Source organism: Oikopleura dioica, chromosome 2 (genome assembly GCF_907165135.1).
Source record: "Oikopleura dioica chromosome 2, OKI2018_I68_1.0, whole genome shotgun sequence".
Taxonomy (NCBI): domain Eukaryota; kingdom Metazoa; phylum Chordata; class Appendicularia; order Copelata; family Oikopleuridae; genus Oikopleura; species Oikopleura dioica.
The window spans coordinates 11406269-11421053 of NC_137292.1; the positions used below are offsets into that span (position 1 = coordinate 11406269).

The 14785-nt window shown below is 40.4% G+C and overlaps 3 protein-coding genes and 2 long non-coding RNA genes across 5 annotated transcripts; 1 reads left to right on the plus strand and 4 right to left on the minus strand.

Annotated features, from left to right (window-relative positions):
- The first annotated feature begins 459 nt into the window (after positions 1-459).
- Positions 460-1772, plus strand: LOC145696105 (sphingomyelin phosphodiesterase 3-like). Its single transcript, XM_081773092.1, has 4 exons — positions 460-663; positions 723-1025; positions 1078-1321; positions 1367-1772. Exons 1-4 carry the CDS (start codon positions 600-602, stop codon positions 1698-1700), a joined length of 945 nt encoding a protein of 314 aa, XP_081629218.1. The 5' UTR covers positions 460-599; the 3' UTR covers positions 1701-1772.
- A 68-nt stretch (positions 1773-1840) lies between these two features.
- LOC145696130 (cysteine and glycine-rich protein 2-like) lies at positions 1841-3049 on the minus strand. The gene is made up of 6 exons (XM_081773120.1): positions 2947-3049; positions 2836-2904; positions 2632-2708; positions 2474-2586; positions 2258-2400; positions 1841-2210 (listed from the first exon to the last, which is right to left on the minus strand). The coding sequence occupies exons 1-6, from the start codon at positions 3004-3006 to the stop codon at positions 2052-2054; spliced, it is 621 nt and encodes a 206-aa protein (XP_081629246.1). The 5' UTR covers positions 3007-3049; the 3' UTR covers positions 1841-2051.
- Positions 3050-3298: 249 nt separating this feature from the next.
- On the minus strand, positions 3299-4010 carry LOC145698535 (uncharacterized). Its single transcript, XR_014133929.1, has 2 exons — positions 3507-4010; positions 3299-3459 (listed from the first exon to the last, which is right to left on the minus strand). It is a non-coding gene; the product is annotated as an uncharacterized LOC145698535 (long non-coding RNA).
- A 327-nt stretch (positions 4011-4337) lies between these two features.
- Positions 4338-9663, minus strand: LOC145698263 (uncharacterized). The gene is made up of 15 exons (XM_081775465.1): positions 9480-9663; positions 9258-9375; positions 9036-9214; positions 8478-8920; positions 8358-8436; positions 7792-8311; positions 7650-7718; positions 7311-7382; positions 6715-7267; positions 6510-6671; positions 6189-6279; positions 5777-6145; positions 5664-5731; positions 4535-5614; positions 4338-4493 (listed from the first exon to the last, which is right to left on the minus strand). Exons 2-15 carry the CDS (start codon positions 9329-9331, stop codon positions 4338-4340), a joined length of 3915 nt encoding a protein of 1304 aa, XP_081631591.1. The 5' UTR covers positions 9332-9375; positions 9480-9663.
- Positions 9664-12597: 2934 nt separating this feature from the next.
- On the minus strand, positions 12598-14612 carry LOC145699100 (uncharacterized). The gene is made up of 4 exons (XR_014133976.1): positions 14547-14612; positions 14212-14440; positions 13974-14170; positions 12598-13929 (listed from the first exon to the last, which is right to left on the minus strand). It is a non-coding gene; the product is annotated as an uncharacterized LOC145699100 (long non-coding RNA).
- Positions 14613-14785: the final 173 nt, after the last annotated feature.

Consider the following 14785-nt stretch of genomic DNA (forward strand, 5'->3'; position numbering starts at 1 on the left):
TTAATTCTTTAGCTCTTAGCTTGTGCTTGTTTGTCCACCTTTGCCGGGATGGTCTCAGGCGCGGAGTTGCCTTTTTCTCCTTCAGAAGTCCTCCTATTCCCTTTCCAATTTATGTTTTTGTTATATCTGTTCATCTCTTTCTCCTAGAGTTCCTTACTAAACTATTTCTAACCTAGTTTTTGTAATCAGATTTATTTTTTAGATGCGTCGAAATGGAATACAGTACAGACCGCAGCCTTGGTATTATCTCACAAAATTCTTTTGGTATAATATTGGAATAGTTCTTGAACAAATTTTCGCTAGAAGTTGCACTCCAAGGGAAGGATATTCGACAGCTACTAGTTGAACGTAAAAATTCATGGAAAAACAGTTGAAAATCCTTCAAAAGATTACGTCCGAATTACTTCGCTCTCCTCTTTCACCTTATCCTTACTACAAATTTCACTCCCCTCGCCTCCATAGGATTTTTTATTTGCATCATATACGAGCTGTTCGACAGGAGCGCGCACGTATCTTCAATTGCACCCGAAGCACCTCCCGAAGATGTACTGAAGCGGGAATCGAAAACGATTTCAGTATTCACCAACAACACATGCTTGATGCCCGAAGGACTGTCAAGAGTCAATAATCTACCTTACACTTTAGAACGGGCGACGCAAATTGGTAAGTGCCATTGATTCAATGGCATCGAAATCAACTCATATTTCTATGGAAAAATTAAGGTGACATTCTTCTAAACCCCAGTGGCAAGCGCCACGACGAAATCATAAACGAAGACATTCCCGACGACCTGGACGTAATCTGCTTGCAAGAAGTCTTCAACGAAGACGCGTGGAAGATTCTCAACGATAAACTCCGCTCAAAATATCCTTATATTCTGTTTGATGCGCACAGAGTGCGCGTTACCAATTTCAAGTTCTCAATGGTGAACTCGGGACTATACATTGCCTCCAAGTATCCTATCGTTCAGTCAAAATTCTATCCGTTCAAAAATTCATATGCCGAAGATGCCTTATCTGGAAAAGGTAAGAACCGTTTTCGAAAAAGAAAACGGCAACTTGAATCGTGAAATTTCAGGCCTTTTATGCGCCGAGATCCGGATCGGCGAGAAAACAAGCATAATCATCGCCAATACCCACATGCAAGCTCCAACAGCCTCTTTTGTCAAATCGAGTGCGACTCGCACCGAACAGTACAAAGAAATGGAAGACTACATGTCCGAGTTTGGCGATATGGCTGAGCTCGAAGTTCAAGCCGAAATCATTACTGGCGATTTCAACACTGATCCGCGCTCGCCCATCGATGATGCTTGCCTCAAAAGGTAAAATAACGCTGAAAGAATGAATTAACAAGAGTTTCTTCCCAGCCAAATCTTTGAGGACTTCCGAGATCCACTGGCTCATTGCGAGCTTGGCTCATGTCTAAAAGTCGTTGCATCCCGCCTTGAAGAAGTCCAAACGCCATCTGGGCTCAAGCAAGTCCTCTTAGATAAAGATCCAAAATTCATCTGGTCGAGTTCGAAGCTCAACAAAGACACAGGAGAAGTAGAATCACTTGACAACGGATGCACCCGATTCGACTACATCCTGATCCTTCCCCACACACCCAAGCCAATTTCTGTCACTGCTCAGTTCCACACGAAACTCGCGGGGCTCACTGATCACGTACCTATTTCCGCGGTTTTAAGTCTTCAAAGCTAACATTGCTTTTCTTCTTTTTCTTGCTATTCCTATTTTTTCACATGCTTCTAAATAGTTCTCACAAAAATCACAAAAAACACCAAAGACAGACTATTGAGATAGGTAAATATGACTGTAGCCGATCTCAAATTTCGTTTTAACATTGCATAATTTATTGCGTGCAAATATTTCGTCTCTGACAGGAATTTTCAATTGAAGCAGAAGGTACTGTTGATGAAGGTGCAATAAATAACTTCAAAAATAATCTGAAACAATATTTTTGAAAACATCGAAATCGTAAAAATAAGGCATCAAATGAGGATAAGGCGAGCGGTTACTGAGAAGTACGGAAGAGAAAAATCAATCGTTGCATCACTGAGTCTGAGCAAATGTGCCGGAGCCGACTCCATACCCAAACCCTTTAGGGCCGAAATTCTTGCCATAGCAGCTTTTGCAGTAGATTTCCTTTTCCCGCTCGGTGATAGTTGTTGAATCCAAACGCTTATTGCACAAAGCACATTTTACGCATTGCTAAAGATAAAACAGTTACTGCTTTGGCTCAATATTAGTTTTATTACCTTGTGCCAGTTGATTCCATTTGCAACCATTTTCTCGGCAAAGTAAACTCTGTCATTGCATCGCGGGCATCGGTCGTTTCCTGCCTTGTAATTCTCCGGATATTTAGTCTTTCCTGCTGGGGCAGCTGCGGCCGGAGCGGCGCCTAAGAAAAGTATTAAATCGTCACATTGGCATTTTAAAAACGCGTTGATTTGTAAGGTGTCTCTGGAACGTACCGGTTCCGACGGGTGTAGCAGCCGGCGCAGCTTGCGGTTTGTGAACAAAGTTCTGAGGCTGGGCTTGTTCAGAAGACATTACTCCGGCTCCGCCATTGCCAAATCCGTAGCCACTAAGAACAAAAAATTATCGAATGGATCCTGTTGGAGGGTCTTACCTTGGACCGAAGTTTTTCCCGTAGCATGACTTGCAGAACGGCTTTTCATCGCGAATACAAACGAAAGAATCTAAAGACTGCAGCACAGGTTATTTGAAATTCAAGGGCAACGGCAAAATGTAAATATAATTGATAAATACAGTCTTCATATAAGAAAATATGGATGTGTCGAATTAATATATTTTCAATCACGCTTGTGTTCACCTTCTTGCACGCGATGCATCTGAAGCAAGCTTTGTGGAAAGTCCCAGCTTCAGAGATTTTCTCTTCTGCCTAATAACAAGTTACTAACAGTACTTTCAGTAATTATCTGACCTTATAAACAGTCTTTGTGCAGGCAACGCACTTGGGACCTCCTCCGAGAACAAGTGGCATTCTAAAAAGTAGGAAAATGTGTGAGTCTCTTTATGAAATTATGAGTCTCTCCCAAGAAGAGAAGTGAAATGCGGCGCCCTTTTTGTTTTACGTTTGAAGAAAATAGTGCTGCGCCACGTTAAATCGAGGGAGACCACACTCAAGCACACGTACGCTATGATGATGTCATGACTGTATCCGCTACTGACTGTAGTCCCTCGCGTAACTAAATACAAGGTACTTCCTCAAGATATTATTTGTTATATGATATATTATTTGATATAACTTATATCTCAAGTTATCACACGACTAGTTGCATATATAGACTCATGTTGATAGAACGAAGAAGTGAAGTGGTGAAGTTGAACTTTCAAAACTCAGTTTCGATATTTTCATATGTTGAGGACCAGTGAGGAAAAAGCAAACAGAAGTTGGACGGCTCCGAACCAGCGAAAATGTCCACGATATTTTTTTCTTAAATTTTATCGATCAACGATAAATTTTTAAGAGCCTGAACTTACGATCATCGATTCTTTGAGCTATAGCGCGGGCAGCAAGATATAATTTTCCGTAAAAAGTAGCATTGTCGACGGATTCGCGTTGCTCTCGCCAAATATAGAGCGCTTTTGTCGATAAAAGAATCGAAATTGGCTTGAGTTGAAGTTGCTCGAACCGGTAGTGACTATTCAAATGACGGCACTCCGCCTTTTTCAAGATTTCTAAAAGAATTCCGTATATCTAAGTCTTTTAGCTCATTAATTCGTAAATACAAATCTTTCCTTCATGGGCGTAAATCTTCCATTAACGTTTGCTACTATCCATATTTGAACAATTCTCTCTTCCACAGCTGCACGATGCATAGGTTTGTGAAGTTGGTGAATGAGCTCTTCAGATATTGAATATCCATCCTGCTCATATTGTTGAAGAATATATGGGCAAACTGGCGAGGCTTGAGGGTTGATAATTTGAATTTCTGCCGTTCTTAACGACTCAATAATATAGCTTTGACGAGGTAGAAGGTCGGGCTTTTTTGAGGTTTTTCTTCTTTCCTTTGAATACACATGTATCACATTCTGGATGTGAAATTCAACATGATCATTGCGAACCTGTCCTGAATGGAATCAATCTCTTTAAGGTACATAGATGTTTCTGTTTCTCCACCAAGGAGGAACAATTTAACTAGCTCATTATCGGAATCTTCTTTTACAAAACGAGCGCGTCCCCTCCAAGCTTTCATAAAGACTTCAGGTTCAAGTACACCAGAGACATTTACAAAGACGCCTTATTATTGTTGAAATGAGAGGCCAGAAGACAGCTAATTATAAAGTAGTGGTATTGACAACACCGAATTGTTATAAAAAAAAAGTAGTCAAGGTCATTTGCAACATTCCTAGTTTCAGCTCATTTGCCAAAAGAGCTAATTGACCCCGGATATGATCTGAAGCTTTCGGTCCGCTCCAAATAAATGTCAGTTGTCTTGCAGCTCCTCGTTTGTCTTCAGTCTTATTCTTTAGAATTTTATATTATCATAAAAACAAGTCATCATTACCTTTGCTTTCTTACTGCCCTTCCACCGACCTGTTCCAGAAATCGAGAACGTCCAGATAAGAAGCAATACGTCATCTTCTTTCAAAATGAAGTTTTCTTTCAGATTTCTCTCCACGACAGCACCGTTCTGAATGGTCTTTGCCGAATAGGCAATAGTTGCGACATTGAGAATGCGCCCATCATCATCAATTATCTCTCCATCCCCTGAGGAGACGTTGAATCTGCCAGATTTGACTCTCATCGGAAGGAGCTCTTGATCGAGGTCTAAGAATGCCACTTCTTTCAAATCAAGATCTCCTGATGATGCGCTTTGCTTCGAACTGACAGATTTCTTTCTGAGTGCAGCTTGTGGAGTGATAATGTTTTGCTGATCTTCACGAAGCCAATTCGAGAATTTTTCCGTGAACAAAGCTGTTTCACGATGAGCAGTAACCTTTGCAAAAATGTGCCACTTTTTTCTTTCGAATTTTTCCCAAATCTGCTTTCCAAGCTCTTCTCCAGCACGTCTTGCAGCGAATGAGACTTTTGGGCCAATCCAAGAGTAAACTTCAGAGCCAAACTCGAAGATGAAAAACTCGGTTTCCTGAAGAAGATTTTGCTCTGGTCGCACTCCCCATGCTTTTTCTTCTGGAGAGAGTTTGTATTTATTTCCGACTTCGTGAAGTCGCCAGCAGCGGTAATGACTTGAACAAGCGTTTTCATGATTCAAATCGGACTCATCAGCACTAGTCTCCATCTTCGTCGGAATCTTTGACTTGGAGCCCAGGATCTTCCAAAAATCTGGCGAATCATCCGCATCTTCAACAACTTTTGCGTGTGTCCCCAACTGCCCAGTTTTTGTTACTAGTTGAGCGAAATCACGGGCGCGGTTTTTCTCTATAATGTTTGACGCTTGCGGAAGAAAAGTAAAAACGCGTTCAGATGTGACGAGAACGAATGAGTCGTGGTGGGAAAGACGCTTTGCGCGTGGCGAAATAAGCTCAACTGCCACTTGACGACGGCCTTTGAATCGAATAAGCAGAGGATTCTTTGAATACTGAGAGTTCTCTTCGCCATCACGCTGGGTTTTGCGTAATCGAATCTGAAAAGAAGGCTTTAGAAAATTTTGAAATCAAGGATGAGAATCTTACTTTTGTCACATCTTCCGTCGCTTGAAGAGCTGATGTTGCGCAGGTTGCCATTTGTTTCATTGGATCACCTTTATTAGCGTTATTGATATAAATGTTAGTTTAGGACTTTTTACCTTGACACATTTTCATAGCCAAATCCGTTTTTTGCTCAGAATAACTGCTCTCTCCTTGAGCTACCGTCTTCATTGGATTTATAGATCTTGGCCTACTCTGGCTTCTCGGTCTTCTCGGCCTTTTTGGCTGGTCTGTAAGAAGTGGAGCCCTGTTCTTTCGATCATCTGGGGCGAAGTCGTCAATATCAACAGCACCACCGTACTCTGCACTCTTTTCTACGCCAAATTTTTGATCAACCGATTGGTGTAAAATGTTATCAAGTTCCTCTGTGTCAATCTGAGGCAGATTACGGACAACTGTTGATGAAACTGTTAGTTGTTTGTCTTGTTGATTCGACGAGCTCGTCGCAATCTTTTCGATGAAGGATTCTTTTGAAAAGTTAGCATGCGGTCTTAAAAACTATGGACTCACTTCTTGATGCGACAGGAGAATTGACATCTAGTGAAAATGAAATGTCTGGAACTGCACTTTTTGGTCGTTGACGACGCATTTTTGGAACATCCTATAAATTGCAGTTATTCATGCTTTGCTTGCCAATACTAACATCATACAACTTTCCAGTTCAAAAAGAAGACTTGGAAGTTTAATTCTTGTTTTGGGCACTTGTTACCTTAGTTTATTCCTAAGACAAGATATATTTCAAATTTGATTGTTTAAATAATTTGCGCAGAGAAAAGTAAGGTAACAGGTGGCCAAAACGATGGTGCCTGTGGCACCAGAAAGTAGACTGACCTTATCATCAGATCGTGCTTTTTTGGAGGTAGAGCGGAGTTGGACTGGAGTTGATGGAGCTTCCATTGATTTTTGAGGTGATTGAGGTAAATTTGGCGAGGCATTTCTAACTGGTTCAGAAGATTTGCTTGTTGGCATATAGATTTTATTCGGCAAAGGAGACTAGAAACAACTTTATGCACCGATAAATATTTTTGACTCTTACCCCCATTTTCTCTCCATATCGCGCCTCTAATTGTTGCAACTTCATCGATTTTCTCGGCGAAGGAGTGCTTTGATTACCAACTTCTGGTACTGTCACTTTTGGTGGTGCAGGAGTAAGAAATCCGCCTTTGCGATGTTTTCCTACAATGCCGGCTTGGGCTCGCTTTTCTGGTTCTTTTTCATGATTTTCTTCTTTCTTCTCTGATTCATCTTTCTTCGGCAGTTGAATTTTCTCAGGTCTGGGAAGACGTTTGAAATCAGTTGCTTCAATTTCTTTCTTCTGAACATTGAAAGGACTAGTCTTAATCCTCAGCGAAGCGCTTCTTCTCAGCGGTGCAGAGCTTTTTGAGTTCGAATTGTTCGAGTTAGCAAGAGACGTGTTTGATCCAAACTTTCGAGCCATGTCCCTGACAGAGCCACTTCGTTTGAATAGCCCTAAGTCCTCTTCTTCAGTGAGTTGAATTTCTTTGGGGCTATCGCGCGCCACTGGAGCTTTCACGATGTCATTGAAGAAACTGAGTCTGTTGGCGAAGACATTTTTGCCAGTAATAGCTCTATTTAGCGGATGTTATTCAGAAAAAGAATATTGTAACTTACTCTTCGACAATTTGCTCATTTCTAAGTTCAGTTGCATTTCTATGTTTCTCTATCATCTCCAGATCAGCCTTGCTTTTGGAAGGCTCGCATAAAAGCGCATATTTTGGAACAACTTGTCTCATAAAAATAATTTTTTTAATGAAAAATAAGACACTTCTTTGCTCTGCCAATCGAGCCAAACTGATCGCAAACGCGATTATTTTTTAAATTTATTCGAAATTATATTTTGCATTTCTAGAGGTTTCATATGTTTTTCGAATAAGTCATTTTAGAGTCTGTTAGACTCGTTTTTTCTTGTTATCGTGCATTTTGATTAAATTTTTATTGTGCGAGCGGTTCCTGAAAACGGGCTGGGAAACTGCACGCATTGCACGTGGTCGGCGAAGTTTCCCTTGTCGTCTCAAAACGCTAAGAAGAAATTTTGATTGGCTTTGAAATATAAATTTCAAGAAAAGAAATTTTTGATTGAATAGAATTTTACCTGTTGTTATTGGACTCGTTAGTTTCGTGAGTTTCCGATTGATTTTGTGCTGGCAGTGGAGGTTTGTTAGTGATTTCATTAGTTTTAGTTTCGCTTGAGTTAGAGGTATGTACAGATTTGCTGACTGGATCTGGGCACGGTTCGGGAAACTCATCTTCGTCTTCCGAAACGGTTATATTATCAGCGTTCGGCTCAGCGACCGGATCGTCGGGAGGGACGAGAACTGAATTCGATCTCTCTGGAAATTCCTCTTCGGCATCAGATTTTGATGAGCCCGGCTCTTCCCCGAGTGTAAGCAGATTTTCCGTTTCAGTATCACTCTTGCTGATAGATTCTTCTTGCGCGCTGAGATAGACACTTTCTGGGTCAGTTTCTTTTCCATCTTCTCCCTCTTTTGGGAATTCGTGCTCTTGCTCTTTATCTAATGACTCGGAGTTGTCGACGATGTCTTCAGATAATGAAACCGGCACTTTCATCGCTGGGTTCAGAGGAGTGCTGAGTTTGACCTCTTCGTAATCATCTAGAGTGGAAGTAAATGTGAACATGATTTGCTAGATTAGACAAACCGAATTCAGAAGGCACCGACTCATGACAAGATTTTAGAGCGTCTGGTGTTTCCAATTGATCAGCATATGCATTAGCATCCTTCATTACAAATTAATCACTTCGGCTTAAAAGTTTGTTACCTCGTGAGGGTCATCTTCTGACAATGACTCGTCAATGATGATCTCATGGCCTCCGATGTCTTCCGATTTATCTTCCATCTCATCTTTTTCGACTCCCTCAAATTCTTCGTCACGATCAACTTGCTCGATTTCTTGGCTGACATCATCAACCGTCAGATCCAAATCTTCGATAATTGCTCGCGCTTGACTTTCGGACAGATTCACCTCATCAAGAAGCGCGTCTTCATCAAGAGTCATATTTCGGACAGGTGGTCGTTCACGTTTCGTTTCGTTTAGCTGTCCACGGGTATTGTCTGTGTAAAGGACTTCATCGTCAGACTCTGAATCAGCACGGCGTCGCTGAACCTGCGTCTTTTTCTCCCACATAAGTCTGGCGCTTCGAGAACGAGTTAATGCTTCTTCACGGTCCTCAGCGGAAAGAGATTCTTGGCGGATTGATCGGCCTGAAATTTGCAATCAAGGAGGAGTACAAGTTCAAACTTGGCTTTGACTTTCTCATTCTCTCATGTCCAATATTAATAATATTATATTATTTAAGCGGTCAATATTGACACTTACCTGAGGCGGATCTATTGATCGTCTGTTCAAGTGCAGTTCTTTTATCTCTCAAGCTGCCCGAGTATCCAAGCGAGATAGCAGGCTTCTTCTCCGCCGGTGGTGAACTATCTTTCTTCGAAAATTGCTCTTCAATCTGTTTCCGACGCGTTTCAAGCGTTTGCAGCTCGGACAACGATTCTCTTCAAACATGATTGTTTTCTGTCAAGCGACTTGATTTAATACCTTGCATTGTTTGTAGTGCTAGAAGTGACGACTTCCGGTTTCTTTGATAGCTTTGTCTCCCACTTATCAAGCATTGACTTTGTGTCGATAGGCGAAGGATCCGTACTTGAAGCGACGACTTTATAGATGCTCAGAAACCAGGTTTAGGGATGAAGAATAAACATTCATCAAATTTGGGTGATCAAAATACTTCCCTTGAAGAAAATATTTAAGAGCATTTGCCTAAATTTCTCGCTTGAGGAATCGGAGCTTTTTCTTCGAGCTGGAAATCCTCCTGTATCTTAGACGGAGCACTAGTCGGATTCGTTCTGTATCCTTCATCATCAGAGCCTTCTGAAAACGAAGCGTCTGAGAAAATTTCTTCTGAGTTGATATCTGAGCAGCTGGCATCTGAGAATAATGAAGCGTCGCTTATCAGAGGATAAAATTAATTATATCGAAGATAATTAGCTTTTAAAGGTCATTAAATATTATTTATCCTTTCCTGCTCGTTATGTCCATTTTCTCTCTCTTCGATGATCTTCTTCTCGATTTCTCGTTGTTCTGAAAACAAAAAAAAAATATTTCAAAATCACACGACCATGACGTTTGTAAAACTAGGCGACGGTTCTTATCAAAGAAAAAGTCTTCAAAAGAAGATCACGAGTCTGGGAAAAACTAGGAGAAACAAAATTATCACACAGTTGTTGGATCGCCGAAGGTAAACACTTTGTGTAAATTCCATTTCTGGACCGAGAAAAGCAAACAAATTAGCCAGTTCATATCAGTTTTAAGGGACCATAATGATAAGTCTTTAAATTTGCAAAAGGATGTCATTATTCAAGAATTTCAGGTCCGGATATGAAAATGTTCTCTTGGTGGGTAAATTTGATATTTATTATAATTAATTCATTATCTTTAAAAAGGAAGAGTCGAATAAGAATTCAAAATATCTCTATTTAGCTGGTGGCTTTTTGAGCATCAGAAATGTCAAAATCGGGTCTGAGATGCCGCCTGCTCAAATAGAGCGCAATTTCTTCCATCGACAAACATCTTTATTAGGCTCGGCTATTCTGAGATTACTGAGAAAATGTCACGCTCATTATAATGCTGCAGAGGAAAATATACTGAGATTCGTTGTTAGGCAGGACTTTGCGGTCGATCAGGGGCATGTGGAATTACGAACTTTTTTAAATTCATTTGCTCTTATTTGAAATTGAGATACACGCGTCCTTGGGCTAATTTAGAATATCGTGAAATTTGAAAATTCAATATTTGATTTTCAGTTTTTCTAAAATGTCTTCCTTGGTTTGTTTGATAATAACACTAAATTTACCTCTCGAAATTCTCTATGCGATCTTGAGAAGAACAACAGAGCCTCGTAAAAGCGCGAGGGAAGCTGAGTAAGATCTCACTCGTAAGAAATGACTTTTCAAAATCGTTAATCAAGAATCAGAAAGATCCACATATTTATTACATCAATAAACTTAGCGCCAGCTCTTACTAATAAAAAATCCCAATCTTTTAATTAAGGATACAGCATGAATAGGTGTGGGAAAAACATGGTGTCTCTCTGAGCTGTGATTGAGTTAGTCAGGAGATGAGCCGCAATTTGCATTTTGTCGATCAATACTTATGCTCACCAGAAAATAAATTACGCCGACATATATTTCATAAAAAATAAACGACACTCTACTCTTCTCGGGATATTTTTGATAACTCTCGTGCGAAAAAAATATTTTTGCAAAAGCTTTGTTTCCCACAGGCACTTTCGGTAAAGAAAAATCAATTTAGATGAATGCATAATTTAGCCCAAGCATTTGAACCCGTCAGTTCCATCCGAATGGAATTATGCACGAATATCTACAGCCAGGTCCCGGAGAAGTGATTTTTTATTTATAAGCTCGCTTACCGGTGAATTTTGATGAGAGAACGTGACCTCCTTCTTCTTACTTGGCTTGAGATTTTTAGCTTCATTTGGAAGGGTGGCAGTCTTTGTCTCTTGAGGGAATTCTTTGATTTTCTTTTCTTTTGGAGGACTTTCAGAAGCTACGCGGGCGGATGAACGAGTGCGAATCTTCGGCTTCGGCGCTTCCTCGGACTTTGTTTGCTCTTTTCTAGCACTTTTTCTCGATATAACTGGATTTGGGCAACATGCATCTTTCTTTGCATGTCTGAGGTTTGCTCTACTGACTCGTTTGGTCGTTGGAATAGTCTTTTCATCACTCTCTGCTTTCTTATTTCTTATAACAACAGATCTATCATCTTTTTGCAAATCGCTCTTTCTGATCGAGGCTCAGCAAAACCCGGCAAAGAAACGGGAAGGAAACGCAAGTAAAATGCCAAAAAGACAATTTGGTGGAGCCTTTCCTTTGATTTATTGGCGCTTTTGAAGAGCTGGGACGGCTCCTAGTCCGCGCACGTGTCACGCTTGGCGACGAGCGCAAGGAGTTGCGGAAATTGCTGTCCGACGATGAGAATGGAGCGCGGAAATCATCGCTCATCTAAATTCACACCTTTCCAATTCTAGTCTTAAATCTAACGAAAATATAAAAGTTAACCATCGTTCAAAAATATTTCTTCATAAATCATTTTTTAGCACACTTTACTTTTGAAAACATCGTTGAACTCTTCTACTTCTATCTTATTCTCATAAAAAAAGTAGATTATTATACGTCTCCTCTTCACTCAATCTGTCGAGCTTTGAAGAGGAGACATGAGGATTTACTACCGCCAGAGTCGCCATAAACTCCTGCTTTTTAAATTGATTACTGCGTTGCTTAATAAGACTCCCCTGATCTAGCTCAACTTTTTACTTTATTAGCTGATTGCTTTCTACATTTTTCTTCCTTAAAAATCACAGTAAAGTCATCAAAATATTCGAATCGATCAATAATTTGTGGCAAAATAGAACTTACTGTTTTTGATACTCAAAACACTCGTGGAAATTCAAGAGCTTCTCTCAGGTTTCTGCATTCTTCGCAAAGTTCAATAGCAAAATTGAAATTTGAAAATTTTTCAACCTCCTCCGAGAATAACGGAATGCGGAAGTTAATCTAAGAAAAACAGACGGACAGATATTAATTCGGGAAATTGACCAAACGACTGCCTCGGGGCCAGAACTTCCTCCCTTTTTTTGAACGGAGCAATAAATAGTGCGATGAATAATCCGCATTTCTAGCGTCAAATTGAGCCGCATCGTGGATTATTGCAGGCATTTTGAGGGATAAAAGTGGCTTATTCGAGTGCTGATAGCAAGGAAGAGAAAATTTGCATATTTGGGCCTGCTTTGCATAAATCTCTCATGATCACTCCTGCTTGTGAATTGTAATATTTCAATAAAAATGAGACGTGTTTTTGTTGAATTTATAAATTTATTCTTTGGGAGACCAGAGCGTAAAAGTGATGACTATTGCAGAATTTGGAGGCCGAAATCGAGAAGGTCGCGAAAAATCCACACAATGGAATTAAACTAACCTTTTTTTTCTTATTTTTTTTGTTTTCTACTTGCCAAATTTCCACGCAGGACTCGATTGAACATTTGACGGTGGTAGAAAAATTGTTTTCATTTTGAGTGAAAAAGGGGTTGAGCACTGCGGTGGAAATAGAGCAATTAGAAGTGGGTTTTTGGAGGTATAGTTGTGCAGTATTCGTAGTGATGAGAAAGGGAAGGTTTTATCTCTGACCGATTAGTAACTGCTCGATTATATAAAGCTTGAACAAAAGTTAAAGGTTCATAGAATAAAGGGTTACTAATGAAAGGGGGTCAGTATCCACGATTTAAAACTACTAAATGGGCATGTTGGAGGAGCAAATCATTTTTCAGATTCATTTTTTGAAACTTGGGCAGGAAATCTTAGATAATTCAGTTTGAGATAAAGAACATACTGTCACTTTTTTCAACTTGAAGTTATTTTCTATTTTTGAGCGGGCAGAAAATAACGATAAGTTCAAAAAAGAGAGCAGCAAAAATCCAAATGAAATACAGAAAAAAATGCACCACCTCTCGAATTGTCAAGAAAAATGGGCATTAAATTCAGTAAGAAATTGAAAAAATAATGCTGATACGCAAAGGCCGAAAGCATAAAAACAGCGCCATCTATTGAGAGGATAAAGGAGGTCACACGCTGCAGGGCACGGCAGAGAAAATTGAGGGGCTTGGCGAAAATAAAACGAATGCGATGATGGGCGTTTAGGGCGAAAAGCTTGGGAGGTTGCGATGGTTTGGAAACTTGGACTAGGAGGAGCAGACCGAATCGGTTTGATTACAATTTGACTTTTACTGATTTTTATGGTGTTTTTACGCTTCAGGAGTTTGAAGGACGATTAGCTTGGAGTTTAAAGTTTTCACGAGTGCTGTACCAAATGAGGTTGAATTGAACGTTAATTGTTTCTTTGGGCAAAAACGTAAAAGGAACAAAACTTAAAATTATCAAGATAGGACAAATTTGAACAAAAAGCACAACCAACCACGGTGATGTGAATGTTGGTGTGTTGGGTATTGAAATATGATTGATAAATTTAGATTTTTTGGCTGAGCTTCACGGTCGAATTAGGGTCCGACCTGCGGAACAGGCTCCGGCGGCGTCCGGAAAAGGTTGAACGACTTTCGGGACAGAAGCGGAGAGTCAGGAACAGCAGGAACAGGACGGTCGAGGTAGACTATGGTTCAGAGCTCTCACCCGAGCGAACTCTAAGAAAGAAATTAGAAGCTACATCATGTTAGAATTGGCGAACCTTGATGAGTTGGTCGGGATCAGTTTCTGTGAGATCGGTCTGAACTGGGAGGAACAGGCCGAACTGATCGAACAGGCCGAGGCTAGAATCCTCTGGGACTTGTGGTGATCGATTTTGATGGGAAGTTGGTTTTTCTTGTGACTTTTCGGAATTGGTCCTTTCTTCGGGGACGTGAGGGAATTTGCTGTTTTCTGGGCCTAAAAGAGTGTCGAAATGACCGGTGGTTCAATTGTCTTACCAAAAAATTTAGGGTCTCCCTGTGAGGACTTGATACTCTCGTGGAACATTTTTTGAATCGCATAAGTTTGATAATCGTCTTGAACAGAGCGGTGTGCCCGCAGGCGCGTTCTTTCCTGGCAAAAAGTTGTCTTCGTCAACGGATGATGCTGCTTATTGCCTTCAGGTCAGTAGCTTGTTTTCTGGCTTCATTTTTCACGCTTCGAACGCGAGAAAAGATTTGCCTAGTACTGAAAAAATGATTAAAACCCTTGTGAAAGATAAAATATATATAAATCAAGTGAAGGCCCTGAGGCTCGCGAAAGATCACGAGATAAATTGAGATTGTTTACTTACGAAATGAGGTAGAGCGGTTATGCAGGGGTTAGCTTCAAGCTTTTTGTCGAGTACTCGGACAGTGGAGTCGAACTTTCATGGAAGAAATGTTGTTTTCGCTTTTTGCACTACATTTCGTTCCTTGAAAGTTCCGCTCCCCTATCGATATGAAAACGAATATCTGGAAGGTTCCATAGCGTAAATACGCCTTCACCGTAAAGACAGAAGTATGCGCAGCGTCGATTGGTCAGCTCAGTAAA

What these genes read in the sequence shown, in the direction of transcription:
- LOC145696130 (XM_081773120.1), bottom strand. Translation starts at nt 3,006, where the DNA reads ATGCCACTTGTTCTCGGAGGAGGTCCCAAGTGCGTTGCCTGCACAAAG. An exon ending in TGCTACACCCGTCGGAACCG is followed by an intron (nt 2,401 to 2,473) that starts GTACGTTCCAGA and finishes TACTTTTCTTAG; the next exon opens with GCGCCGCTCCGGCCGCAGCT. An exon ending in ATGGAATCAACTGGCACAAG is followed by an intron (nt 2,211 to 2,257) that starts GTAATAAAACTA and finishes TTTTATCTTTAG; the next exon opens with CAATGCGTAAAATGTGCTTT.
- LOC145696105 (XM_081773092.1), top strand. Translation starts at nt 600, where the DNA reads ATGCCCGAAGGACTGTCAAGAGTCAATAATCTACCTTACACTTTAGAA. An exon ending in AGATGCCTTATCTGGAAAAG is followed by an intron (nt 1,026 to 1,077) that starts GTAAGAACCGTT and finishes GTGAAATTTCAG; the next exon opens with GCCTTTTATGCGCCGAGATC. An exon ending in GATGATGCTTGCCTCAAAAG is followed by an intron (nt 1,322 to 1,366) that starts GTAAAATAACGC and finishes GTTTCTTCCCAG; the next exon opens with CCAAATCTTTGAGGACTTCC.
- LOC145698263 (XM_081775465.1), bottom strand. Translation starts at nt 9,331, where the DNA reads ATGCTTGATAAGTGGGAGACAAAGCTATCAAAGAAACCGGAAGTCGTC. An exon ending in GTTTCCCAGCCCGTTTTCAG is followed by an intron (nt 7,383 to 7,649) that starts GAACCGCTCGCA and finishes GCCTTCCAAAAG; the next exon opens with CAAGGCTGATCTGGAGATGA. An exon ending in GGCTATGAAAATGTGTCAAG is followed by an intron (nt 5,732 to 5,776) that starts GTAAAAAGTCCT and finishes ACGCTAATAAAG; the next exon opens with GTGATCCAATGAAACAAATG.